At 41.8% G+C, this 27904-nt stretch overlaps 1 protein-coding gene across 7 annotated transcripts in view; it reads right to left on the reverse strand.

Moving 5' to 3' along the window:
- Nucleotides 1-26190, reverse strand: part of FGGY (FGGY carbohydrate kinase domain containing) — a 413229-nt gene extending 387039 nt beyond the window's left edge. For 5 of the 7 annotated variants that reach the window (XM_081308911.1, XM_081308913.1, XM_081308910.1 and 2 more), the window contains exons 1-3: nt 26052-26190; nt 19633-19707; nt 12249-12460 (exon numbers count right to left, since the gene is read on the reverse strand). In XM_081308911.1, the coding sequence (XP_081165037.1) occupies nt 12249-12446 (198 nt within the window). In that variant the 5' untranslated portion in view covers nt 12447-12460; nt 19633-19707; nt 26052-26190. Of the gene's footprint in view, nt 1-12248; nt 12461-16044; nt 16392-19632; nt 19708-25939; nt 26002-26051 lie in introns of those variants that run through there. The other 2 variants (XM_081308908.1, XM_081308909.1) reach the window with 2 other exon arrangements.
- Between the last annotated feature and the right edge of the window lie 1714 nt (nt 26191-27904).

Raw genomic sequence — 27904 nt, forward strand, 5'->3', positions numbered from 1 at the left:
GATATCAAGCTCCTTGATCCATTTTGAGTTAACTTTTGTGCATGGCGAGAGAAAGGGATTCAGTTTCATTTTGATGCATATGGATTTTCAGTTTTCCCAGCACCATTTGTTGAAGATGCTATCCTTCCTCCATTGCATGCTTTTAGCCCCTTTACAAATATAAGATAGTTGTAGTTTTGTGGATTGGTTTCTGTGTCCTCTATTCTGTACCATTGGTCCACCCGCCTGTTTTGGTACCAGTACCATGCTGTTTTTGTTACTATTGCTCTGTAGTATAGTTTGAAGTCTGGTATTGCAATACCACCTGATTCACACTTCCTGCTTAGCATTGTTTTTGCTATTTTGGGTATTTGTTTTTCCATATGAATTTCATGATTGCTTTATCTATTTCTACAAGAAATGCTGTTGGGATTTTGATTGGCATTACATTAAACCTATAGAGAACTTTTGGTAATATCATCATTTTGATGATGTTAGTTCTGCCTATCCATGAACAGGGTATATTTTTCCATCTTCTAAGATCTTCTTCTATTTCTCTCTTTAGGATTCTGTAGTTTTCATTGTATAAGTCTTTCACCTCTTTTGTTAGGTTGATTCCCAAGTATTTTATTTTTTTTGAGGATATTGTGAATGGAGTGTTTTTCCTCATTTCCATTTCAGAGGATTTGTCGCTGATATACAGGAATGCCTTTGATTTATGCGTGTTGATTTTATATCCTGCCACTTTGCTAAATTCATTTATTAGCTCTAATAGTTTCTTTGTAGACCCTTTTGGGTCTGCTAGGTATAGAATTATGTCATCTGCAAATAGTGATAATTTAAGTTCTTCTTTTCCTATTTTTATGCCTTTAATTTCTTTCGTCTGTCTAATTGCTCTGGCCAGTGTTTTGAGAACTATGTTGAACAGAAGAGGTGAGAGAGGGCATCCCTGTCTTGTTCCAGATTTTAAAGGGAATGCCTTCAATTTTTCTCCATTCAGAATGATGCTAGCCTGAGGCTTAGCATAGATTGCTTTTACAATGTTGAGGTATGTTCCTATTATCCCTAGTTTTTCTAGAGTTTTGAACATAAAGGGATGCTGTACTTTGTCGAATGCTTTTTCTGCATCTATCGAGATGATCATATGGTTCTTAATTTTAAGTCTATTGATGTGGTGAATAACATTTATTCATTTCCGTATATTGAACCAGCCTTGCATCCCAGGGATGAATCCTACTTGATCATGATGCTCAATTTTTTTGATATGTTTTTGAATCCGATTCGCCAGAATTTTATTGAGGATTTTTGCATCTAGGTTCATTAGAGATATTGGTCTGTAGTTTTCTTTCTTTGAAGTGTCTTTGTCTGGTTTAGGAATCAGGGTGATGTTGGCCTCATAGAATGAATTTGGAAGTTCTCCCTCTTTTTCTATTTCCTGAAATAGCTTGAAAAGTATTGGTATTAGTTCCTCTTTAAAGGTTTTGTAAAACTCTGCTGTATACCCATCCGTTCCTGGACTTTTCTTAGTTGGTAGTCTTTTGATGGTTTCTTCTATTTCTTCAATTGATATTGGTCTGTTTAGGTTGTCTATATCCTCCTGACTCAATGTGGGCAGATCATATGACTTAAGAAATTTATCGATGCCTTCACTATCTTCTATTTTATTGGAGTATAAGGATTCAAAATAATTTCTGATTATCTTCTGTATTTCTGAAGTGTCTGTTGTGATGTTGCCTTTTTCATCCCGTATGCTAGTAATTTGAGTTCTCTCTCTTATTCTCTTTGTTAGCATGGCTAAGGGTCTGTCGATCTTATTTATTTTTTCAAAGAATCAACTTTTAGTTTTGTCAATTTTTTGAATTGTTTCTTTTGCTTCAATTTCATTAATTTCAGGTCTGATTTTAATTATTTCTTGCCTTCTACTTCTTTTGCTGTTGTTTTGCTCTTCTTTTTCTAGGATTTTGAGATGAAGTATGAGATCATTTATTTGTTGGTTTTTTCTTTTTTTAAGGAATGAACTCCAAGCAATGAATTTTCCTCTTAGAACTGCTTTCAATGTGTCCCATAGATTCCGATATGTTGTGTCTGTGTTTTCATTTATCTCTAAGAATTTTTTAATTTCCTCCTTGATGTCTTCTATAACCCATTGATCATTCAGTAACCTATTGTTCATTCTCCAAGTGATGCATGATTTTTCCTTCCTTCTTTTATCGTTCATTTTCAGTTTCATTCCATTATGATCAGATAAGATGCATGGTATTATCTCTACTCCTTTATATTGTCTAAGAGTTGCCCTGTGACATAATATATGATCTATTTTTGAGAAGGATCCATGTGCTGCTGAGAAAAAAGTGTAACTGCTTGATGTTGGGTGGTATATTCTATATATGTCAATTAAGTCTAGGTTATTAATTGTGTTATTGAGTTCTATAGTTTCCTTATTCAACTTTTGTTTGGAAGATCTGTCCAGTGGTGAGAGAGGTGTGTTGAAGTCTCCCATGATTATTGTATGGTGGTCTATTAGACTCTTGAACTTGAGAAGAGTTTGTTTGATGAACATAGCTGCACCGTTGTTTGGGGCATATATATTTATGATTGTTATGTCTTGTTGGTGTATGGTTCCCTTGAGCAGTATGTAGTGTCCCTCTTTATCCCTTTTGATTAACTTTGGCTTGAAATCTATTTTATTTGATATGAGTATGGACACTCCTGCTTGTTTCCAAAGTCCATATGAGTGATATGATTTTTCCCAACCTTTCACCTTCAGTCTATGTATATCTTTTCCTATCAAATGCGTCTCCTGTAGGCAGCATATTGTTGGGTCTTGTTTTGTGATCCATTCTACTAGCCTGTGTCTCTTAATTGGTGAGTTTAATCCATTAACATTTAGGGTTATTATTGAGATATGGTTTGTTCTTCCAGCCATATTTGTTTATTCATGTTACTAAACATGGTTTGTTTTCCTCTTTGATTATTTCCCCCCTTTACTGTCCTACCTCCCACTGTTGGTTTTCATTGTTGTTTTCCATTTCCTCTTCCTGAAATGTTTTGCCAAGGATGTTTTGAAGAGATGGTTTTCTAGCTGCAAATTCTTTTAACTTTTGTTTATCGTGGAAGGTTTTAATTTCATCTTCCATCCTGAAGCTTAATTTCACTGGATACACGATTCTTGGTTGGAACCCATTTTCTTTCAGTGTTTGAAATATGTTATTCCAGGATCTTCTAGCTTTCAGAGTCTGTGTTGAATGATCAGCTGTTATCCTGATTGGTTTACCCCTAAATGTAATCTGCTTCCTTTCTCTTGTAGCTTTTAAAATTCTCTCCTTATTCTGTATGCTGGGCATCTTCATTATAATGTGTCTAGGTGTGGATCTCTTATGATTTTGCACATTCGGCGTCCTGTAGGCTTCTAGGATTTGGGATTCTGTCTCATTCTTCAAGTCTGGGAAGTTTTCTCGTATTATTTCATTGAATAGATTGCTCATTCCTTTGGTTTGGACCTCTATACCTTCCTGTATCCCAATGACTCTTAAGTTTGGTCTCTTTATGTTGTCCCATATTTCTTGAATGTTCTGCTCATGGTTCCTTAACAGTCTTGCTGAGCTGTCTATGTTCTTTTCAAGTTGAAATACTTTGTCTTCATTGTCTGATGTTCTATCTTCTAAGTGTTCTACTCTGCTGGTAGTATTCTCAATAGAGTTTTTAAGTGGTTTATTGCTTCCTGCATTTCTAGGATTTCTGTTTGTTTGTTTTTTATTACCTCTATCTCCCTGTATAGTTGATCTTTTGCTTCTTGGATTTGTTTATGTAATTCATTGTTGAAGTGATCTTTCATTGTCTGATTTTGCTGTTTAATGTCTTCCTTGAGACTCCAGATCATCTGAAGCGTGTATATCCTGAATTCTTTATCTGACATTCCATCTGCTGCAGCTATTACCTCTTCTAAAGTTGAGTTGACCTGCATTGCTTGTGGTCCTTTCTTTCCTTGTCATTTCATACTGCTCGCGTTTCTTTCTGCTTGGTGAAACTGTTGTGTTTTTGAAATTTTCCCCCTATATATTTATATTACTCTTGTATAGTTGAAAAGTCTCCCTTGCAGGGAGGGCAGCGGCTGTGCTCCTCCTCCAGTTGGTGTGACGTGTCTACCACGCCCGCGGACCCCTGGGGCTGTTCTGCCGGTCGGTCGCAGGTTTGCCTACCTTGAAGGTGCGGGCGGCGGCTCTGCTCTGCCCTTACACCAATTGGGGTGACATGTCTACCACGCCAGGGGGTCACTGGCCTGTTCCGGGCGCGGGAGGCGGCTCTGCTCTGCCCCTACTCCAATTGGGGTGACGTGACTTCCACTCCGGCGGTTCGCTGGGCCTGTTCCGGGCGTGGGCGGCGGCTCTGCTCTACCCCTACTCCAATTGGTGTGACGTAACTACCACGCCGGCGGGCCACTGGGCCTATTCAGGGTGCGGGCAGCGGCTCTGCTCTGCCCCTACTCCAATTGGGGTGACGTGACTACCATGCCGGCGGGCCTCTGGGCCTGTCCCAGGCGCGGGCAGCGGCTCTCCTCTGCCCCTCCTCCAATTGGTGTTACGTGTCTACCACGCCTGTGGACCGCTGGGCCTGTTGTGCTGGTCGGTCACAGGTCTGCCTACCTTGCGGGCGCGGGTGGCGGCTCTGCTCTGCCCCTTCTCCAATTGGGGTGACGTGACTACCACGCCCGCGGGTTGTGGGGTCTGTTCTGGATGCGGGCGGTGGCTCTGCTCTGCCCCTACTCCAATTGGTGTGACGTGTCTACCACGCCGGCAGGCCGCTGGGCCTGTCCCGCCGGTCGGTCACAGGTCTGCCTACCTTGCGGGCTCGGGCGGCGGCTCTGCTCGGCCCCTACTGCAGTTGGGGTGAAGTGATACCACGCCGGCGGGTTGCTAGGCCTGTTCCGGGCGCGGGCGGCGGCTCTGCTCTGCCCCTACTCCAATTGGTGTGACGTGTCTATCACGCTGGCAGGCCGCTGGGCCTGTTCCGCCGGTCGGTCGCAGGTCTGCCTATCTGGCGGGCTCGGGCGGCGGCTCTGCTCGGCCCTTACTGCAGTTGGGGTGAAGTGATACCACGCCGGCGGGTCGCTAAGCCTGTTCCGGGCGCGGGCAGCGGCTCTGCTCTGCCCCTACTCCAATTGGTGTGACGTGTCTACCACGCTGGCAGGCCGCTGGGCCTGTTCCGCCGGTCGGTCACAGGTCTGCCTATCTGGCGGGCTCGGGCGGCAGCTCTGCTCTGCCCCTACACCAATTGGTGTGACGTGGTAAATAATTTTTTTAAAAAAATTGTTAATGGTGTTTGTCTCTGAGAGTAGAAGTGCAGTTAGAGGAGAGAGTTTTCACTTTTTTGTGTAATTTTTATAGTTGTAGAATACTTACTGATTAATTATATTTTGAAATTTTGTTTCTATAGTTTCCCTTGTTGAAAAAACATGAACAAACATGATCTTTAACATTTTCCACTAACTTAAAACATGACAATAACCTTTTATATCCCATAAAAGTCCACCCCACAATGCTAAAATGACTGTCCCATTTGGTGAAATTCATCTCAAAAATGTATGATTCTTTTCTCCTGTTTGGGAAAGCAGACTTGTAATTTTGGACTCCATTTCTTACTATTTGGTATGTCCCTCAAATAAGAGATACACACAATTGTTGAAGATTTCCAATAAAGAAAAACATGATTTTTTTTTCAAATCATATTGCAAATAAATATTAACTTGCTATATTGAACATCTCCTATGTGCTACAATATTTACATAACTCATCATTACAAAGCCCACTAAAAGACACATTTAGTATCTGTACTTCATAAAAATTCAGTGATTGCAGCATGGCCTCACGACAATGAGTCATACAACTCTGGATTCGATCCTATCTCTACCACCTTTGGTCTGTGAATGAAAACAGGGTACAGAACACAATTCCAGCTGTTCCTTGCCTTGCTGTTCCGGTCTCCATAGCATTTACAGGCATGGCTTCCGCTGGCTGGAATGTCCTTCCAACTTGGCATGGAAATCATTGGATGGCAATTAAGACCAATAGCACTGAGGACAGGCTGCCTGAGTCCCGACAACCTGCTGAGTAGCTAACCCTGATTTAGCTAGGTAGCCACTGTTACTCCCCCAGTCTTTCACTAACTTTACCTGAAAGCCTGGCTCTGCTACTTACTAGTCATATGACTTCGGGAAGTCACACAAACCTGTTTCCTTGGTCACAGAAAGCTGTTGCCTATATCTGCATCTCCCAATGATGTTACAAGAATTCAGCAGAATATGATGGAATGAGCTCAACATCTGGCATTCAGTGCACAATAAACAGCAGCTTTTATTAGGGTAAACTGGCTGCCTCCAATCCTCATTGAACATGTGGGACCTCAATCAGTCACCAAGCCAGCCCTAACTTCTGCTTGATGCATGGCCCTGCTGGCCTCGGCGCCCATGGAGTGCACACCTGGTGTGGGTAAGCCCATGTGCACAAGCTCGTGGTGAGTCAAAAGAGGAAGAGGGTGAGAAAATGTAGATGACTCAACACAACTCCAAATCTCTGACAGCTTTGGAGCAGAAACAGGCACAAGAGGTGGTGTTCACAGAGCTACCTGGTCCCATCCCTACCACTCCTGCACTGATCTCACGGCCTTTCTGACACTGTTTCTGGAGGGTAAGACATACTGCCTAGGTGAGGGCCACAGGATTCAAGGAACCTGAAAGCCCTGTGCCACCTGTATGACTTGGTAGGAAACATTCAGCACAGAAAATTACTCAAAGTCTTATTATGTCCATAGGATATTTTTATGTACAAAGCACAGCATGCTATGTATCACGTAAGCACATGTAAAAGCAATAGGCAAGAATAGCATTAGAATATTGCATGGATTCAAATCCGAGGACCAAGGAATATGTTTTCTTCTATTTTATGAATGCCCTCTGAAGACCTACAGAGTTCTATATTCGAATCATTGCTTTTCAGTCACAAAGGCTTAGTGGCTCCACCTCTAACTTACAGACCATTCACGAGGAACTAAAAAAAATAATGGTGATATTCATTTAAACCTGATTTTCTAGGTGGCCACTGTTACTTCCCCAGCTTTACACTAACTTTACAAACTTAAGTACTATATCTTAATAAATCAAAACACTTATGGAAAATGTCTTACAGTCATTTTTATCCATAGCTAAGGGCCACTCCCATATCCTATCCTTCCTCAACCATCTAAGCCACCCCAGAAAGATGGCTGTCAGGGTCACACTACCCAGAAGTTCTCTGGAGCTTGACCCGGTGACCTGAGGATTGTTATTTATATTCTTATTAATGGGAAAAGAAAGCAGCTTAGTAAACTCACCCCCAACAACTTGGCATCAAGAGAATTTCCCTGGCTAGAGAGAAAGCACATTGCTCTTCTAAAGAATTTCCAGAGAAGGAGATTTCTGCAAACTCATTTGGTAACCTGGTCCATGTCTAACAACTGTCAACTCGTAGCTCTGGGGCAGCAAACAAATATTTGGGGAAAGGATTGTGCATCTCTTTGTTCTTTCTGTGGGAACTGGTTCAATCCTGCATGTGTTTTGAATCAGCAAGCTCTGCCATATTGGGTGGGAAGGTAGTGTCTCTTAGAAACCTTCCAAACTGAGAACCAGAAGGTCACATGCATACCTGGTTTTATTTTTAGCTCTATTTAGAGCAAGGGTCAAATCCTATGCCTCTCAGACAGAATCCAGCTTGCAACACATGTCTTTATGGCTGGTACTGTATTCCTTTAAATATGGATTTGAATGCCTTTGTCAGCTTCAGGGCCAGGCGTGGAGTTATGCAATCCCCATTCCCTGGGCTCCATCCTTCTTTGTTGTCTACACACTTAAACCCTCACTTAGTCAGTCCTCAGAAAATATAATGAAGCCCCTTCTAAGGTCCAGCTATGCTCTCTTCTAGGTATTTGGGAAACAATGGAGAGAAAAACATTTTTTTTAAATCCTTGATTTTTCGGATATTACATTTTAGTGAGGCTAGAATAGCCAATAAATCATCTAAACTATGTAGTATAGAAGTAATATACCAGAAAGCGCTGATCAGAGGAATCATGAGTGCCAGAGAAGGGAGCGTGGTCCCTAAGAAGATGAGATTTGAGGAAGACCTTGAAGGATCGAGGAGAAGGCCTTGTGAAAACCTGTGGAGGAGTGATCCCACCAGGGGAAGAGCCACTGCAAAGCCCAAAATTGTACAATTGAGATGCACAATCCATGTCCCAAAGTGAGGTGGGAAAAGCAAGGAAGACTAACAGGGCTTATGCAGGGTACCTGTTACAGGGAAGGTCGTGCTAGCAATCAACTGTGCAAAACCTACTCTAGTGACTGGAGAAACAAGTAAATCCAGTCCCAAGCTAATACCTACACAGCCTGTGAGCTTAGGTGTGGTATTGTCCCTGGATGGTAAGGCAAAGAAACCAAGGTCAAAGCCTTCCGTTTATATCAGCAACCCCATGTTATTCAAAAATTGAAACTGACATTGCCTCGATCCCCTTCTTCACTGTCACCAAGTCCCAGGAGACCTTCCTTCCCAGAGCCTCTCAGGGTCACCCCTCCCTGCCTCTCTCTGCCAGTGCTCTAGTCCAGGTGTGCTAGGGGAAGGCAGGGTGAGTGTGCAGGCAGGGGAACGGATCAGTGTGCAGGTCTGAGGATGAAGTGGGTGGCTAGAGCCCAGAGAGCCTGGAGAAGCATCGGGACCTGAACAGGACAACAGGTCAAGGGCAGACAGGAAGCATCCTGCAGGCAGGTCCCATATTTTACTTCTAGCCGACATTAATGTGATGCTCTCAAGGCACTGTAAGCAAAAGAGCAATATGATAAATTTAGCATTCAAGAAAAAGAGTCACTCCAGTTGCCAAGAAAAGATCATAGAAGGAAAAAGAAATACAAGGACATCAGCAGCCTTAAAATAGTCTAGGCAAAAAATAAAGGTCTATGGCGCTGGAGGTGAAGAAAATGCATAGATTTGACCAGTCTGGGTCCAGGATTGTCAAATACTATCTGAGTGACCTTGGGAGAGTCACTTAACCATCTGGCTCTCAGTTTTTCTTTTCACCTATAAAGGGAAACAACAATAAATACTTAACTTGTAAAGATGGTCAAATGTGGTCAAATGGATAATGGATATGAAGATGCTCTGTAAACTTTAATAATTCTATGAATGTACAAAGTTAATGTTATTGCTCAACCCCATGTGGATTCCTCTCTCTTCTGCCCCCTTCTTCCCACAACCATTTCTCATGTAGCAGGTACCAACCCAGAACAAATGGCACCTCACTAGCTTCATATGTATTTTTGTTTTTGTTTTTAATGCAAATAAAAGCTGTTTAATCTGTAGGAGCAGAAAACGTCTTGTATACTTTTCCCATATAGGTACCAGGACGTAAGAAGAATTAAGTGCATAGTAGGTGCTCAAAAAAATGTTTGCAGATTAAATCAAAAAATTATACTCAACAAATGTCTGATGGCTAAATGATTCTTCCAGCTTATCTTTTCCTTCTTCCTAAAGGAAATTCAATCCTAGTCATACATTAACTTTGCAATGTTCCCTGCCTTGTTGGAATGATTAAGATTTGTGGTTCCAAAAAGGCAGATTTTAAAATCAAGGACTAATACATGTTCTCCAGGACTTGCGTGTTTCTACAGAACTTTTTAGGTGTGCTAGATATGGGCCCAATAAAGACCTGCCAACTTGAGGGGCACACATCTCATACATGAGCACACAGCCAGGACAAGGCAGTGTAGTCTAGCATGGCTGCACCTCAGCTCAGGTGCCCCACCCTGCAGCAAGTCCAGCAAGTTTCAGGTTGGCCCATGCAATTCCCAGGCATGCATCATGCAAGTGGATGCAGCTGGAGAGACAGACAAGGGGCAGTGGTGACTGGAGCAGCACCCAGCACTGGCTCTTACTCCTTATGAGAACTCTGCTGGCTACTGAACTTTTTCAAAGCCCTTTTATTTCTCACCTTTAAGACAAAGAATAAAAGCTACTTCAAAAGATACTTGTAAAGATAAAATGAAGTGATGGGTATAAAGGACCCAGCATAGTATCTGGAACATAATTAATGAGCAACGAATATAAGCTGTCCTTATTGTCATCATCATAGTATCAACAACATCACCATTATCATCATCATCATCATCATCATCATCATCATCATTATCTTAACTGAGGGAGAAAAATCACCTCCCACAAAGTGAACACCCTAGGGAACTGGAAGTAAACAATTGCCCTCAACTTGCTGGAGTCCAAGAGAAAGAGAAGACAGGTCAGGATGTACTAGGCCACCCTTTGCCCTAAGACAGAGCTTCTCAAAATCTTATACAGAAGGAGCCCCAAACAGAGAGAAATAGGTGAATATTCCCAAGAGTATCTCCTTCTTGGACTTCTGACTACTCAGGATTTCATCTCAGAAATTCATTCTTTTGTTTGTTTGTTTGTTCTGGGGATTGATCTGGAGTGTTGATGGCTGAGTTACTTCATTCTATTCTCCTCCACAATCTACTCACCACCATAGGAAACACAGTGATTGCTCATTTCCAGATACCGTTATGGTATTTTATATGCATTAATTCATTGAATCCTCACAATAACTCTATGGAGGTTACTATTACCAGTCTCATTTCATAGGTAAGCTAACTGAGGTAAGAAACATGAAGTATTATCTAAGATCACAGGCTCACAACTGTTGGAACGGGGATGTCAATCTGGGTGGTCTGGCTCAGAATGTATGTCCTGTGGCATGCTACTTCATACCAGCCATGATGTCCCCATAGATGTGGCATGCTTATCCTGTGGCTTCTGGCATCTGGTCACAAACCCATGTGAGGGAAATGGCCAAGAACCAAAAGCGGTACTCAGGTTGCCGTTGCAAGAAGTAATCACGAAGGACAAATGCCCCAGCACTTATGGGGCTGACGGGCTCTAGCCGATGATGAGTTGGCCGCCATCTACCATTAAACCAAGCTGTACTTACAGTAGACCTTTTGTAAAGGAGATTTTCATCAGGGGATTATATTTTCTTCTTGACTATTTCCTTAATGGAAAGAAAACTATATGTTAGAAGAACAAAGGAGACCCAAGGGCAAAAAGCAGAAGACTCTCACCAAGGCGGGGGTGAGGAGGAAGGGAGGAGAGGACAATTAAACAAGCAGAAGATAAGATGCCCCTCTTCCATTCCTTATAATGCTCTTGTGCTGCCCTCCCCCTCCTCTCTCTGCCTTCTTCTCCAGGGGCACTAACAGCAGCCCAGAGCTCATGAAAATTTAAAAAGACTGATCGATATGGACAGAATGGTGAATTGTCCATCTGCAAATTACCAAGCACCTCATGAATATTTAAGGAAGCTAACTAGGAACAGGGATAAGAAGGAATCCAGGACTTTATTCTTCCATCTGGGGGGTGGGGGGGTAAGATAAAAGGAAGTCTGATATTCCTGATTACCAGGATATAAAGTCAAACCAACAAGTGAAACTTTAAATGTGAACGAGTGCTGTCCAGCATCAATTCCTTCACCAAGCCAGCATGCTCAATACAATCCAAGACCACTCAAGATGAACATCTATCTAACACATATTAGAGCTGCTCTGGTTTGACCCAATCTCCTTGCCCTCTCAGAACATACCATGTTTTCATGCCACCATGCCTTACACATGCTCTGAACCAAATGCAGTTCCTCACACTTGTCCACTTGGGAGGCAGGAGAATCCATTACAGTGCAGCCTGCTTAGGTTCCTGTCTTGTTTCTACTACTTACCAAATACATGAACTTAGGTAGTTACCTCACTTTCTGCACCTGCATTTCTTCTTGATTGAAAATCAAACAGGGTTAGCAAAATACTAACTAGTTCAGGAATGTCCTGAGGGTTCCACCTCACAATACATGTTAACACATTTTACACCCAAAAGCACAGTAGAGATCAACTATGATCCTCAGTGGCTTCTTCCACATCTGGTCACATCTCGAGCTTCCTCGTCCTCTCCTCTCTTCCCAGAGTCCACTCCGGGTTAGCTCTGGCCATTGTTACTTGGCTCCTAACACTTATCACATCATATTTCAGCTGTGTTATCAGTTTCTGCCACTACACTGTGAGCTTCCGGGAGGCAAGGTCTATGTGTGGCTCAGCTCTGCATCTCCAGGTACCCCAACAGAGTCCATGGCATCATGTGGACACTCAGGGTGGGAGCAGGTGCTAGGAGAGGACGCCACAGCTTTACCCATACCTTTGTGACAACACAGCACGCAGCCCAGATGTCTTCAGAGGATTGCTCATGGTGGTTGAACTGAGGCTCCCACTTCTTAATCGGTTGGTCTGCGAAGGCCAAAAGGACCCCTCTCTGGTCGACGAGAGCAGCACGGACGCTGCCTGTTCCAACATCCACGCCCACGTAGTAGCTTCGTGGCTCCTCTTCTCCAGACATTGTGCTCCCTCCACCTGCAGTGAGCAAGTGCAAACACAACATGAGGACCAATCCACAAAGACCACCACCAAAATTCTTCTGTGGCTATGTAAGCAGCGGCCATTTACTATGGACTTGTCCAACAGAAGTTTCTAGACACACAAAGCTAAGTAGTTGGTGAACAAGTCAGACACAGCCTCAGATATGGCATTTAGATTCTTTGAAAGGGGTCACATAAAGCACTTAGCTACCTAACTAAGCAAACCTGTGACGAGTATGATAAGAGCAAAGAGAGGGTGGTAGGAGAACTCAGAATCTGGACGCAATAGAGAAGAACTTGTTCTCAGTGAAGCTAAATCAACAGGACAGTTCCTGTGGTACTAAAAAGGGACCTTTCCTTTCCTATCAAATCTGTCTAGTCACTCAACAAATTAGCTACTGAGCATATATTATACACCAGGCAGTGTGAAAGGTGCTTCCCTCTATGCCTCACTATGACTCTAGAAGGGAAGCATATTTAAATCTCTAGCGAACAGGTGATCAAGGTGAGACTTCAAGAGGAATGTTACTTTATGCTTCATGCTAGGTCCATGCCCTCACAAACAGTAAATGTACATTATTGCAATCATAAAACATTACATTGATAAGAAAACAGGTCTCTGAGAACTGAAGGAATTTACCCAGCCTCACACGGAGGCAGCCTGGACCCAAAGTCCCACATCTGTGCAAACCCAAGTTTCAGACACTTTCCTTTCCTTCTTAAAAGCTTCTATCAGTTTGCAGAAGAGGCAAATATATTGTAGTCGGTCATGAAGTGACTAGGAATTGGGAAGCAGTCCCGGGGGGGAGACAAGATTAGGAATTTGTTAGACAATCTGTTTTCCTTACAGACCCCTGATGAGTTACAAGGAAATCTGACCAGAAAACACTCAGGAATTTCTTGGCCCTGGTGGCTGTTCTCATTCCCCTTGGTCAGATTAGCCTGAGATACACAGAAATCTCCAAGGGCCTTTCATTTTCCAGACTGGCCTTTCATAGAGTGCAGCAAGCTCCCGAGATGACCGCCTGGTGCACATGCCACAGCTCCCCAGGTGAGCTCGGCACTGGAGTCCAATTTCAACCTGTGAAGCCACTCAGTGCCCTTCAACTTCAGAAAGATAATGTTTCCTTGGCCAAGACACTCGTGGGGATTCTAAAACAAAGTCAGCCAGCAGATGTTCAGTTACTGCTTCCTGGATATTTATCCCAATTAAGAAAGAAAGAAAGAAAGGAAGGAAAAAGCCAACTTCATATAATAGTGATTGCTTCTGACTTAATCACACAAAAAACGAACTTATTGATTTCTACATTCTCCGCTCCTTGCTCAGTGTCTGGCATATAATTGGTTTTCAATAATTACTTACTGAATAACTGAATCAGTGAATCAATGAAAAACAAGGATGAGCAGGGTCATGTTTTAATAGTCTGAATTCCTAAGTTCGTGTTTATACAGTCATCTGTCATTTAACAATAGGAACAAGGCCTAAGAAATGTGTTGAGTGATTTCATTGTTGTGTATACATCATAAAGTGCAAACTTAACCAAACTTAAATGACATAGCCTGCCATATGCCCAGGCTGGGTGGCATACCACTGTCCTGCATGCAGCCTGTCATTTACCAAATCACTGCTCTGCAGCACCTGAATGTATATACTACTGCTTTCCTTATTCAAATCTCTCTATGCCTTATTCACATAATTAGCCAATATTTCTTGAGTGCTTACAACTACATTTTACTAATTCTAAACTACTAATTTTAATACATTTATTTTATTTATTTATATGTGGTGATGAGGATCAAACCCAGGGCCTCACACATGCTAGGTGAGTGCTCTACCACTGACCACAACCCCAGCCCAAAACTACTAATTTTTTTTTCACATTTAACATCCATGAAATCAGAATGAATCCTGTAACTATCAGCATCTTACAATCAATTGGTAGTTTTTTTTTCTTTCTCTGTGGTATATGAAACAATGTATCTTGCAGTCAGTGACTTCTGAGACTCAAAGAAATGCTGGTTGCACCAGGCACTGGACACCCTGCTAAGGATACAGTCACTGACAAAATATAGAGGGTGTCTTGGCTCAGAGATTCCTTAGTTTCTTTATCTACAAACAGGAGGAAGACTGACCCAGCTAGCTTGTCCACCTTCCCTCTACCAACTACATACATCTTACTTTACTCAGGATTCCCTCTCTTGAATTCCCACTGTCTCCATTGCAAAGGTCCCCGGGGAGCTGCTCCTGAACTGATCCTAGTATGCCAAGAGCTCTCATGCCTAAGATCCCAGCCTTTCTCAGTATGTTCTGCTGTCTTCTGATACTCCTGCACTCTTAGCCAGGGATCTCCACTAGGGGCCCATGCATACTGTGTCTGAGGCTGGCTAACTCAGACATGCTGCCCATCTTGAAAGTCTGACCCCCTCCACAACCTAGGTTACCTCTATTTCTATAATGCACCATCAAAGTTCCTCCAAGAAAAGACTCAACCTTACAGGAACAAGGGCACCAGACCCTCCTAGCAGTATTCCCACAAATCCCCCAGGTCATGTTTTTCTAAGAAAAAAGATCCTAATTAAATCTTTCAGGCTCACCATTTTCCCTACTACTATAATTTTAAGTAATCTCATTCTGATTGTTTCTACACCTGGAACCTGAAAACAGGGAGGTTCAAGCCCTTGGGCAGCTTCCCTGAAATCCCACCATAAGTTACAAAAACACTGCCAGAGGATTTTTTGCAATGCAGATCCCTTGTTCTCCCCTTCTCTGCCCTTTGTCCCTGGGTCACAAGCACTGTCTGCTGTGTCCTGGACTCCAAACCATTCAACCAGTACCTCTAAGTCACAAAAGAAAGTAACCGAAGAAAGGAAAATGTTATTCTCTTTTCTAGTTTGTTTTGAAGAGAAAAGGATTAGGATCCTCGTTGTGTCAAACATTTCCACACATGTGTTCACCGCATGCAGGGAACCCAATCAGGAAGGCAAACCTATCACCATTCTATACGCCAGTGGAGTGAGAGCAGTTTGTCCAAAGTCACACAAACAGTACAAGGCAAGACCAGGATCTCAACTCCAGTTTCTGAGGGTAAGTCTGGGACTCTTTCCACAACACCAAGCTGAAACTGAAAATCAAATCCTTTGGTGACATAACAACACCAACAACAAATATAGCAAGAACTCGTATTTATTGAACTTTGCTCTGTAAATCACCCACACGACTTCACAATTTTGATTGACTCTTTGACTATCCTTATAGGGCTCCCAGGAGGAGCCCATTTCCAGTTAAGTGAACTGAGGTTCTCAGAGATGAAGCTAGTTGAGGTCACACAGCACAGAGGCCTAGGATTCCAGGCCACGGTGGTGTGACTCCGAAGCCCCTTTATAAATGTGGAGAGTCAGAAATTTGGTTCTATTTTCTTCTTTTTAGGTATGAATGAATACTAAAAAGAAAAAAGCTGTCAGGGATAAAGTAAGGGTGGTCAGGCAGAGAGAAACAAAGACACAGACTGTGGACAGCCAAGAGAAAGTAAAATACTAAGGGAAATTCAAGCTGTTCAGCACATGAATCCTGAGACATACCTCACTCCTCAGTCTACCAGACGTCCCAAAGAGCTGACATGGCTCTCTTCCCGGGGACCCAGCAGGGGCTGTGCTGACTTTGAGCCCCTATTTATGATCAAAAAACAGCTCTGTATGATAAATATTTAAACGGTTCATTAAATAATGGCCTGTATAAATATTATTAGAAATGTGCCACAGGAAACCACAAACTTCGCAGCTGATTCTTCATCGAATGTGCAAGCTGTTCAAATGCTGTTTCAGAAAAGGAAAGAGGGACCTGGAAATTAAGGCCCTTCTTTGAAAAACTGTCTCAGGAATCCTCAGAAGGGGGTAAACATTACAAATACACTGCTAAACACCCACCACCTGGGGACTGTTTCTTTCTTTTATCCCCCTAAATAACCTAGTAAAAATCAGATCTTCCCCCAGGATTACATCCTTCCAAAGTGGGTGAGCTCACCTTACCTTGGATCCTATTTCTTAAAGGGTCATTGCTCCAGGATGGATTTTGTTGGTGATAGTGTCTACAGAAGCAATGTCCCAGGAATCAGGAGGAATTCAAAACTCTTTCAACTTTGACCTTTGGACTCTGCTGGTGGTAACTCATACACTGGAGCCTCACACATTTATTTATTATTTGGTTATACTGTAATCAGAGATTGGAAAGATTGGGAAGACAAAGAGAAGCAACAAGCCTGCCCACTTCATTCTCCATAACTGAAAGCATTAATTACCTCTTTAAACAAATCTCACTGCCCTAAAATGGTGAGCTGGGATGCAAGGGAAAGAGTTAATTTGGTGACAATAAGTGCTTCTCCATTGGCTCTACCTGCAATACACACAGCAGAAAAGAAGAGCTTTGTAATGTTGTGAACAACCAATTAAAAAAAAAAAAAAAAAAAAAAAAAGAAGTGGCTTGCTAACAGGTAGTTTTCCTCTTAAAGTGAAAGGCCACTGGCCCCCTTCTCAATCCTTCCTCAGACTTTCAGTTTGGGAGAGAGATTTTTACAAATTGTCAGGTTCCCAATGCTGATTCCAAAGAAATCCAAACACATGCTGAGTTCCCCAAACTTGTGGAGTCTGTAGCAACTACACAAGACATCTCCCATCCAGACATAGCTGTGGCCTGGTATGGACTGTGTGTGGCAGTACGAGCATACTTCTGGTCAAATTTGGGGTGACCAGTACATTTTCTGGCATTGCAAGAAAGGAAGGGAATAGCAGTGAAACAATCCCAAACAGCTGCTGAGAAGCTGAACCTGAACCTTATCTAGGCAAGGGAGCTAGACAATATTTTACTCATCACTGATGTCTGGCACTCATGTCTAACAGAAGACCTGGCCTGTGGCAGATCAAGAGCAAGTTAAAGAGTCTGAGAAGGAGAATAAGAGGTGGGAGGGAAAAGAAAATACAGTGGGGAGAGGGAACGCAGGAAGGGGGGGAGAGGGCAAAGAGGAAACTGAACTACAGCAAGGAAAAGATTGCATGATTCAGAGAATAAGAAGTATAAACTCCTTAATTTGGGTGAATGGGAAGAAGGGAAAGAAAGGAAAGAGAGAAAGAAAGAAAAAGAAGACATTTTTTTATCCAACAAATATTACCCACCAAATTCTTCCTGCCCAGGAAAAGTCCATAATGCAGAGAAGGAACAGATAATGAAACTGACAGTTCTCAGAGACTCAGAAGAAAATCCAAATGTCAAAAAAAAAAAAAACACCAACAAACCCCCTTCTCTACTCTGAGGGTTTCCCACTCACATTTGGAGACCTCTGCTTCCAATGACAAATCACCTCCTGACACCACAATCCTCTAATATGTATTATTTTTTCCTGGTTGTTCTTACCATATCTAAAAGCTTGATTTCCAATAAACAAATATGAAGTGCCTTCTCTAAGCCAGGAGACTGGAAAAAAGGAGCAAAAAAATATATGATCTCTTATTTTTTTAAGAGTTGACAGTCAGATATTGCTAGGGTCTGAATGTTTGTGTTTCCCCAAAATTCATGTGTTGATAGTATTGAGGTGGCGCCTTTGGGAGCTGATTAGGTCATAAGAGAAGCGCTTTTAGGAGTGGTGTAAGCACCATTATGAAAGAGATCTGAGAGAACTCCTTGTTCCCTCCACCATGTGTGGACACAGGGAAGTCAGCAACCCAGAAGACAGTCCTCACCAGATACCAAATGTGCAGAGCCTTGACCTTGGGCTTCCCAGCCTCCAGAACCATGAGAATGAATACCACCCACTTCATGTATTCTGTCATAACAGCCTAAACAGTGTGAGATAAATGTGAAGATCTGAATTTTAAACTGGGCATGGTGGCTCATGCCCATAATCCCAGTGACTCAGGGGCTGAGGCAGGAGGATAGCAAGTTCAAAGCCAGCCTCAGCAACCACAAGGCACTAAGCAACTCAGTGAGACCCTGTCTCTAAATAAAATACAAAATAGGTCTGGGAATGTGGCTCATTAATTGAGTATCCCTGAATTCAATCCCCTTACCCACCCCTGAAGAAAGACCTGAATTTAAAAATCAAAGGGTGATTCCTTATTTCCAGTATACCTACTTCAAGCCAAACCTAATGAACCAAGTAAAATTACATATAGTGGACAGCAGCTTCATGTTGGCATGGCCATCTACATTTTAGGGACCAAAGCACCCTGTCCCAGCTCTACCTTTCTTGACAGAACGTAGTTGGTCAATGATGGGACCACTTCACTGTTACAACAGTTCTAATCAACCAGATCAGAACCTGATATTTTTCAAGGCTTTTTTATTTTGTTTTGTTTTTATACTGGGGATTGAACCTTGGGGCACTTTACCACTGAGCTACTTCCCAGCCCTTTTATTATTATTATTATTTATTTTGAGACAAGGTCTCATTAAGTTACTTAGGGTCTACCTAAATTGCTGAGGCTGGCTTTCAATTTGTAATCCTTCTGCCTCAGCCTTCAAAGGTGCTGAGATTACAGGCATGTGCCACCACTTCTGACCTATTTGGGGGCGTTTTATGATCTGTACTGAGCCTATTTCTAAGAATAAATGTAAGGCAGCTAGACAAAGGGTAAGGTGTTAAATCAATAAGACAGTAGAAAAATTGGATATTTTTAAAATTTTTAAGTTGGATCCCAAAAGAAAAATCAAATTTCCCTAAATCCCCATGTCTGCCTCATAAAGTGGGAGCCACAGGGATCAAAACTAATCCAGCCCTGGATGGGGATCCAGTCTTGTTTGATGGCCAAAAATAACACCTTCCAAGAGCCACACTTGCAACAGAGAAACAGCAAAACAGAGAAGATACAGAATTAACTATGGCTGTGGTCAAATGCACAACACAGTTCCTAAGGAAATCACAAATGAAAAGCCCTCTCCTCAGAAGAAAGCCCAAACTCTGCCAACAAACATCCCCTTTGAGCTCATTAGACTCCGGATCACTCATACCTTCTTCCATGAAAACCTTGTTTACTCCCTCCCATCTCTTCTGTCCATTCCTTGGGTTCCAACAACAACAAAAAAAACTCCTTGCTTTTCCTAATGCCTGTTTTGTTGCCCTCCCAAGCCCCTCCCATTGCAAAGAATGGGAGAGGGGAGTCCATGTTTATAACACTCACAGTGATATATGTTGTTCTACACTTGAAGAAGCTGAAATGTTGACAGGATCACTCTCTTGCTGATGGTCACAAAGACTGGAGAAGGAAGAGGCGATATATAAATTTACATTTGTCTCAACCACTGTCAAACTCTACCTACCATCCCTGAAATGATGAGGACTTCCACACTAACCAAGGTGCCTTCATCCTGAACACACTCGGAATGATATTTCCAGTCCATTAATCCTGTGAAACCTTCTCAGACAAACTTTAGAAAAGTCTCCCCGATGTTCTGATTAATAAGGATCACCTTTTGTCTCAATAAATCCTATAGCCTTGTACAGGCAAGCACATGTAATGTAACACAGTAATAAGGGATTACTGGATTGTGGAGGAGGGGACTATTAATGTATAGAATAGTCAAATATCTATTAAAATAAAAAGACCCTAAGGACTCTCTTTCTCTGGAGAGTCTAGAAGCACTATGGCTTGTGGCTGATGCACCACCCTCCTCTTTGGAGCAGTCTTTCCCCATAGCAACAAGTCCCACTTGCACAAGAAGGAAGAGGAAGGAAGAGAAAAAGGGAGTTTACCCAGATGAGCATCACTGAACCCCAACCGCATCAGTCTATCTTTCAAACCCAATGGACCTCCTTGAGCTCATCAAAAGCCAAGGTTTGGATTTGATGTTTTCCCACTCTCCTGTCTAGAATCAGAAAAATGTTAGAAAGGGCACAGGATGAGGCTGACGTCTCCTAATTCCACATGCAAAGCTATTTAATTTTAATCCCTTATATGCCCATTATAAAGTTACACCCATATGGAAAATTATATGCAAACCTAGTGATTTATTCTTACATGGATTTCTCTTTTTAAACTGAACTGTTGACCCTTCTTTGAGTTCTGAATAATTTAAGTATATATGTAGTCTCTCCCCCATTGCTTTCCTCTTTAAGAGACTGCTGTTGATTTGCTAACATAATTAACTATGAAATGATTCTTTACAGAACTAACCAGACTTTCAAAGCAATGCCATTATCATTAGCATATTGGCTGAAATCCATAGCTTTTCCCAGAAATTCACTCAAATTAAAACAACAGAAGAACCCACCCACCTAAAGTAGACTGCCCTCAGGTGTCAGCAAATTTAGGAAGGATTCAGGGTCCCATCAAGTAAAGCCACCAAGTATGTTCTTTAAGAGATCTTGCAAAACCCCTTCCTCAAAGACAATACCAATCCAGGTGCATGAGGTTTTTGGTTATTCTTGTGTTTACCTGTTTATGAAACATGACCAGGTGGCTTTACAGCCCAGGATGAAAGAAAGGGCGTAAGAAGGAGTTGTTTGAAGACTAAACATTAGACTTGGGGAACTAAGACAAGATACCCTGCCATTCCACAAAAGGCTCTATTGAAACTTTGACACACTAAAGTATAAACTTAAAGAACACCAATGCTACTTCTCAAAATAAAGCCCAAAATCTTTTTTTGGCCCATGAAAACCTCTAACCTCTGATACTATCTGCCCACAGTCAATACGCATGCCCTGACCTCCCTCCCCGTATCAGCACCCTATGCCCCAACACTGCAAAACTGCCAGCACCCTTCAAAGAGAGGTCTGGTGCTTTCTTCCATATTGTTATTTCTCTTGTAATGCAACGAATATAACCTACAGTTCACAGGAAGTCAAATACAAGGAAAATATGAATCTTCAGCTTCCCAAATAATGCAGGGACCATAAATCAAAACAATACTCAGATATAATTTTACACTTAATTAAAATTGAAATTTTTTTAACAATCCGACTTTTTAAAATGTTTTATTTTATTTTTTTTTAGTTGTAGTTGGACACAATACCTTTATTTATTTATTTTTTATGAGGTGCTGAACATGGAACCCAGGGGCTTGCACATGCTAGGCAAGCGCTCTACCTACCGCTGAGCCACAACCCCAGCCCCTAAAATTGATACTTTGATAATATCTTACTTTTGGTACCCTTAATATGACCCCACGTGTATTATTTTTAAAAAAGAATATTGTCTCAGTGATTCTCAAAAATTTGGTTTCAGAAAAAATCAGCATCAGTATCACCAGGCAACAGGCTAGAAACACAAATTCTCAGGCTGCAGTCCAGGTGATCTGAGAGATGCTAAAGTGTGAGAACCATGGTATTGTATAAAGACTAACCTGTAAGACACAGGAAAAAATATACAAAAACCCACTTACTGCAGTGCCAGGAAAAATAAATGTAGTGGGGCTTGGAGGGCATTTAACTTCTGCACTCTGCTGTCTGAATTTTCACCCTAAGCAGCTTACTGTAAGGTCTTCCTGTACTGAGTTCAACAGGGCATCGCTTCTACCTTCTCATCTTAATTTTTTTCCCACAGGATCATCTGAACAGCCTTTCCCCCCTCTACGTGGATGGTCCCTTCCACTGTTTTGAGGTGACCCTCATGACCTGCTGTTGAGGCTTTTCCCTCTATGCTATTTTTAGTTCCTCTAACTGTTCTCCATGCCATGGCATTTCTCTAAAATAAAAAGAGAGAAAAGAGGGAAGGTACGGCTAATGTATTTAACTAGGATATTTTCGGCCCCCCACATTTCCACATGACACCATGGAGATGAGGTATGCTAGGCTAGTGCATGCAGTAAGCACATAGTAGGTCTCCTCCTTTTTGCTACTTTGCTGGAGGCTCTCTAGATGCAACACAGGCAGGGACTTGTCAATGGCTCTTCCAGCCCAGCATCACACATAGCCAACAAGAACATGTATGCTTGAGGGGAGAAGTAAAGGCAGCCTGGGTGTCTTGAAGGAGGGCTTTGAAGGGATCCTATTCAAGTACTCTCCCTTAAGAGTTCACTAGAAGGTAGTGGTTTCTGTGCTTTAACAATAAGTACTTTCCCATGGATCCAAACGTTTCTTGAACTTTAAGTTTGCCATTATTACTGGTGCTTATCTCATAATCCTTTCCTAACACCTTCAAATAGTCTATTCTTTATATTTTATTCAAAATTCTAGTGGAAGGCTTCTGCTTCTAGCCAAGGCAGAGTAATAGGAACCATATTTCCATCACCACCAGTATTTTTTTAAAAAAAGGAAAAATACAGGAAATAAATGTGTCTTAGACAAATTCCACATCATATTAAATATAAGTTCAATGAAATTTCAATTAAAATATAAACAGGTTTTTATTATGGGCGTTTTTTAAAAAATAAAAATAAAAGGACCTAGAGTAACCAAATCAACTTTAAAAAATAAGTTAAAGAATTTACTGAATAATTTCAATACTTACTACAAAGCTATATCCATGAAGACTATGTGGTATTGACATTATAATAGACAGAGATCAATGGAACCAAATAAAACATGCAGAAATAAGCCTGTATTAATATATATGTGTATATATGCATATGTGTGAATATATGTATATATATGCTAAATTGATCTTTGAACAAAAATGCAAAGACAATTGAATGTAAAAAGGTAGGCATTTGAGAAATGATGATGGCATAATTGTTATCCATGTGCAAAACACTTCATTCCATATTTAATGCCAATCAGAAAAATTAACTTAAAATGAATCAAAAGATTTAATATAAAACCAAAAACATTACAACTTCTTTAATAAACAGAAGAAAATAACTGAAACCTCAGGTTAGGCAAACATTTCTTATATACAACACCAAAAGCATGATCCATAAGAAATTAAACTGATAAAACTTCACCAAAATTCCAAATTGATAAATTAGACCTCATACCAATTAAAAACTCTGCTCCTATGGTATGCTGATATATGCCTGGTAATCCCAGCAGAGTTTACTTGGGAGGCTGAGGCAGGAGGATTGCAAGTTCCAGGACAGCCTCAGCAACTTATCAAGGCCCTAAGAAACTTAGTGAGACCCTGTCTCAAAAAAAATAAAAAGGAGTCTGGGGATATGGCTCAGTGGTTAAACACCCCTGGGTTCAATCTCTGATTTAAAAAAAAAAAAAAAAAAAAAAAAAAAAAAACTTCTGCTCTCAAAAAAGACACTGTTATAATAATGCAAAGATAAGGGGAGAAATTATTTGCAAATCATATACATGATAAAGAACTTAAAATAAGAATACATAAAGACCTACAAAAACACAATTAAATGAAAACATCTCATTTTTAATAAGATTTAATATAAACCTAATCCAAAGATTATATGAAAAGGGATAACAAAGGGCAAAAGAAATATTTGGGAGTATTAGATATGTTCTTTAGCTTGATTGTGATGATGGTCTCATAGATATATACCTATGACAAAACTTCTCAAATTAGATACTTTTGTGATGGTATGTTAATTATTCCTCAATAAAGCTGTTAATAAAAATAGTTGAGAATGTCTTCTCTCTTGCTGGTGGTACCCTGACTAATACAATCCTTCTTCATCTTTTAAATTCAATCAGACATTAATTCCCAAACTTTCTGATTTCCTAACCTTTCTCCATTCCCATAACTCATACCCTAATACATCTCTCACCTGTACTACAGTATCCTCTCTCCAGTCTTCACCACTATAATTCATTCTCCACCTTGCAGCCAGAACTAACTTTCTAAAACATAAATCTGAGTGTGTCACTGATTGTCCTGCAAATATATTTCAAACTCCCTTAAGATGATTCATCAGATCTTTCCTAATCTGACCTTTGAGACCTCCAAGAGTTCCTACTTCACCCTTTCCTGACCAACTGTACTAATCAACTCTGTGCCATACTGAATTAAAGCTTGAAAGCAGAAACTAAATTTTATTCATTTTCACTTCCCCAGAGCATGCCACAGTGCGAGGTCCAGAATTTGTGCCACAAGAGGAGAGAACACATGAAGAATTAAATTGAATAAGTGCCCTCTAATACCTGGGTTAATGCTGGTTTCCTCTGTTATAAAAAGGTGGGCAGGTGAGTGGTTAGGGATCTTTTTGTTAAATTCTAGCAAAGCAATGATTTCAAATCCCTTGGGGGGAAGGGTTAGAACTCCTCTGACAGGGAGTTTAAGGGAAAGACCCATTACTGCAAATTGTTTTTAAAAATCAGCTGTTAATTCAGTGTGATTTAAATTAAGTAAAAGGTTAGGGAAAGGGAACCAAATTCCAGGAAAAACACAAGGCCCACAGCAAAATTAACACAGCTTGGAAGTAGGCCGGGTCTCCTCCCAGTAAATTTCTTAACTTTATCCAGAAACACACAGCGCCCCACCCTCTAGCTTATTCCTTCTCCCAATACACATTTTGACTTCCAAATCCATCCAGGGAGGCTCCCAACCACCTCCCCTTCAAAATTAATCTCCAAGCCATTCTCACTCTCACTGTTCTGTCCCCCCAAATCCTCCTCCTTCTGAGCCTCCAAATAGGGTGCTCTCTTCAGCTAGGCCCTCCAAGACCCGGGCCAGTGGCCTTCGGGTCAAGAACTAGGCGTGAAGACCACATCAACAAGAGACTTCCAAAAGGCAGAAAGCAGAAGTCATCTGACTGGAAGACGCAGCTAACAACTTTCAAAAGAACTCTGGACATAATACTTAGTGGATCATAGGAAAAAGGAGAAAAGCAAGCAAAAACAAAACAAAGCAAAATCTACCATTTAAATCCATCCACAAACTAAGAGAAGACTTTTCTTCTTTCTTACTGATTTGCAATTCAAAAGCACAATCACTTCAGCCTTCCAAACTCACATTTTAAAACTTAACCTAAGTTGACTGGCCTATCATATCTTGGTCATGACTGACCCTTTCATTTAGTGAAGAAATGAGTGTGAAACCCTAAGAAGTGCTTTCGTGGAAAAGAGCCAACTAATGGGGAAATTCGCTATTATGCATAATGCCGTTCCTTAAACAGAAGGAAATTAATGAAAATGAAAGGTCCCCCCTAGGCCTTTCCTACCCAGATCTGTACCCAACATCATTATCCTACCTAAAACTAAATACACCTCAAACAGTCTCACAAGCAGCTGGAAGCTCCAAAGCTACAAACACCACTGGCCTTAAAAATTACTAGGTGGCCAAACTTGAGTTAGAAAATTCCCAAAACCCCAAAACTGGAGGTTGTAGGGGAAAGAGAGTAACTGAACACGGTTCACTGGACAGTGATCAGAGAGGAAGGACCTTGGGTTCCTGGCACCTCCAGGGTAGCCTCGGTGATGCAGTTAAGGCCGACCCTTCCCCTGAGTGGCCAGACGCCTCATCCAGGAGAGGACACAAGGAATTCTACAGCGTCTTTCAGAGCCAATGGTCTGGATGGGATGAGCCTTAGGTGGCCGGAAGAGGTGGACAAAGGAGGCAAGCACCAAGGGATGTACGGGAGGGAAGCACCCACCCGGTGCACTGACAGGTTGGGGAACCGTCTTCCTGGACGTGCGCGCTGACAGCCTGCGCGCTTGCAAAAGCCCCTGGTGCCCACGTGGAACTGAGGAGGGGGGGTCACTTACTTGTCCAATCTGAAATTACATTCTACCTAGTGGGGCCTGCGCACTGCCGCGCGGAGCAGCACCGAACTCTGCCAGGACTGTCCCCGCACGGGCTGCAGCCCCGCCCCGCGCCGGCTCCGGCCCCGCCCCTGCCCCCGCCGGTCGCGGCCCCTGTAAGACGCATCCCCATTGGCCCTTTGAATCTTGCCTGGGATTGGTCAGGGTCTGCCGGCCCCGCCTCCCAGCCCCTGGGCTTGACTCGACGGGCTAGCCCAGCCCAGCAGCCAGCCTAGTCCTGGCTCTTCTAGCGTTCCCTTGTTTTAAAGGCACCAAGAGGCCCTGAGTCAGCTGGGGCTGCCAGCGTCTCTGTCTTGGAGTTCCTCTTGCAGAATGCACCCAGGCAAACTCTCCGCAGCCGGTGATGGGTGTGTCAAATGTGTTTCCTAAAAACTCAGCTCCTTAGGAGCCCAGGACCTTGATGGAGCATCAGGTTTGTTGTGTAGGCTGGTGTAAATAATAGTGAAAACGGCTGAATGCTTACAATTCTTCAATGCTGATTTTGTGCCAGCTCTTGTTCTTGATGCTTTAGAGGAATTTACTTATCTTATCCTGGGGCTCACCCTCTGAAGTAGGGATGACATTCTGTGAATCTAAAAGATGGATGGGTCCCTACTTTTGAGGGACTTACAGTCTGGAGGGTACCAGACACACCGACCTTATTTAATACTCACACACCTTACTTTTCCAGTAAGTGACATGGCTAAAGCCAAGGGATTAGCTCACTATCTTTGCATTTCATTTCTTTTAGAAATTTTGGTTTGGGATCATTTTCTTTATTTCCTACCATGATTGTTCACCTTTCATTTCCAACAGCTATCCAAAGAACTAGATGGAGACTCTGGGAACTGCTACTCAGCACAGTTCGATTTGTGTGTACTATCAGAATAATATTAAAAGTTTTTCCAAAGCATTGTGGAGAACAAATGAATAATAGGTATGAAAACATTTTGCAAGTGTTTGATGCTGAATATAAGATATGCTTCCAGCTCTTCCTTAGTATGTCCCAAGAATGGAATATGCTGGTTGCCTCATGGTCTATGGCAGGGGATCTCATCTTGGATAGACTTGAATCAGCACAGATTTACTGTCTGGCCTCTATGGATAGCTCTGTTTCTAGGCCTTTATGTAACTGAATTTTTAGTTCTTTCCTCTTATTATCATACTATCAATACCAACAAAAGCATAATTGCTAGGGCTCTAGCAATCATTGTGGACCATGAAAGGACTTCAGGAATAAAAGCCACACATGACAACCAGATGAGAGGATTTGGGTTCCTAATGCCATGCAGCACCAAACCAGACCCAATACCCAACTGCCCATTTCCAGACCTCTGCATCAAAGAAATAATTTTTTTTCCTGTGTAAGACACTTTTATATTGTGTTTTCTATCATGTAGGACCAAACCTATGCATAACTGATTTATGTTTCTTGCCTCTTCTAACTCTTACAGCAACCTTATAAAGTGATACTGGCAGAAACAAGCCCAGAAAGTATAAATAACCTGCTCAAGATCATCCAGCTAAGTGGCCAAGATGAAATTCTAACTTGGGTCTAAAGCCAGTTCACATTTTATTTATGATAGACTGTCTATTCAGAATGAGTGAATGGGAATCAATCTAACAAAAAGGTGAAGGACCTCTACAGTGAAAATTATAGACCAGTAAAGAAAGAAATCAAAGAAGACCTCAGAAGATGGAAAACTTCCCATCCTCCTGGATAAGCAGAATTAATATTGTCAAAATGGCCATGCTACCAAAAGTATTATACAGAATTAATGCAATTCCTATTGAAATCCCAATGACACTCTTCAAAG

Source organism: Spermophilus citellus (assembly GCF_964194105.1).
Source record: "Spermophilus citellus genome assembly, chromosome: 9".
Classification (NCBI taxonomy): Eukaryota; Metazoa; Chordata; class Mammalia; order Rodentia; family Sciuridae; genus Spermophilus; species Spermophilus citellus.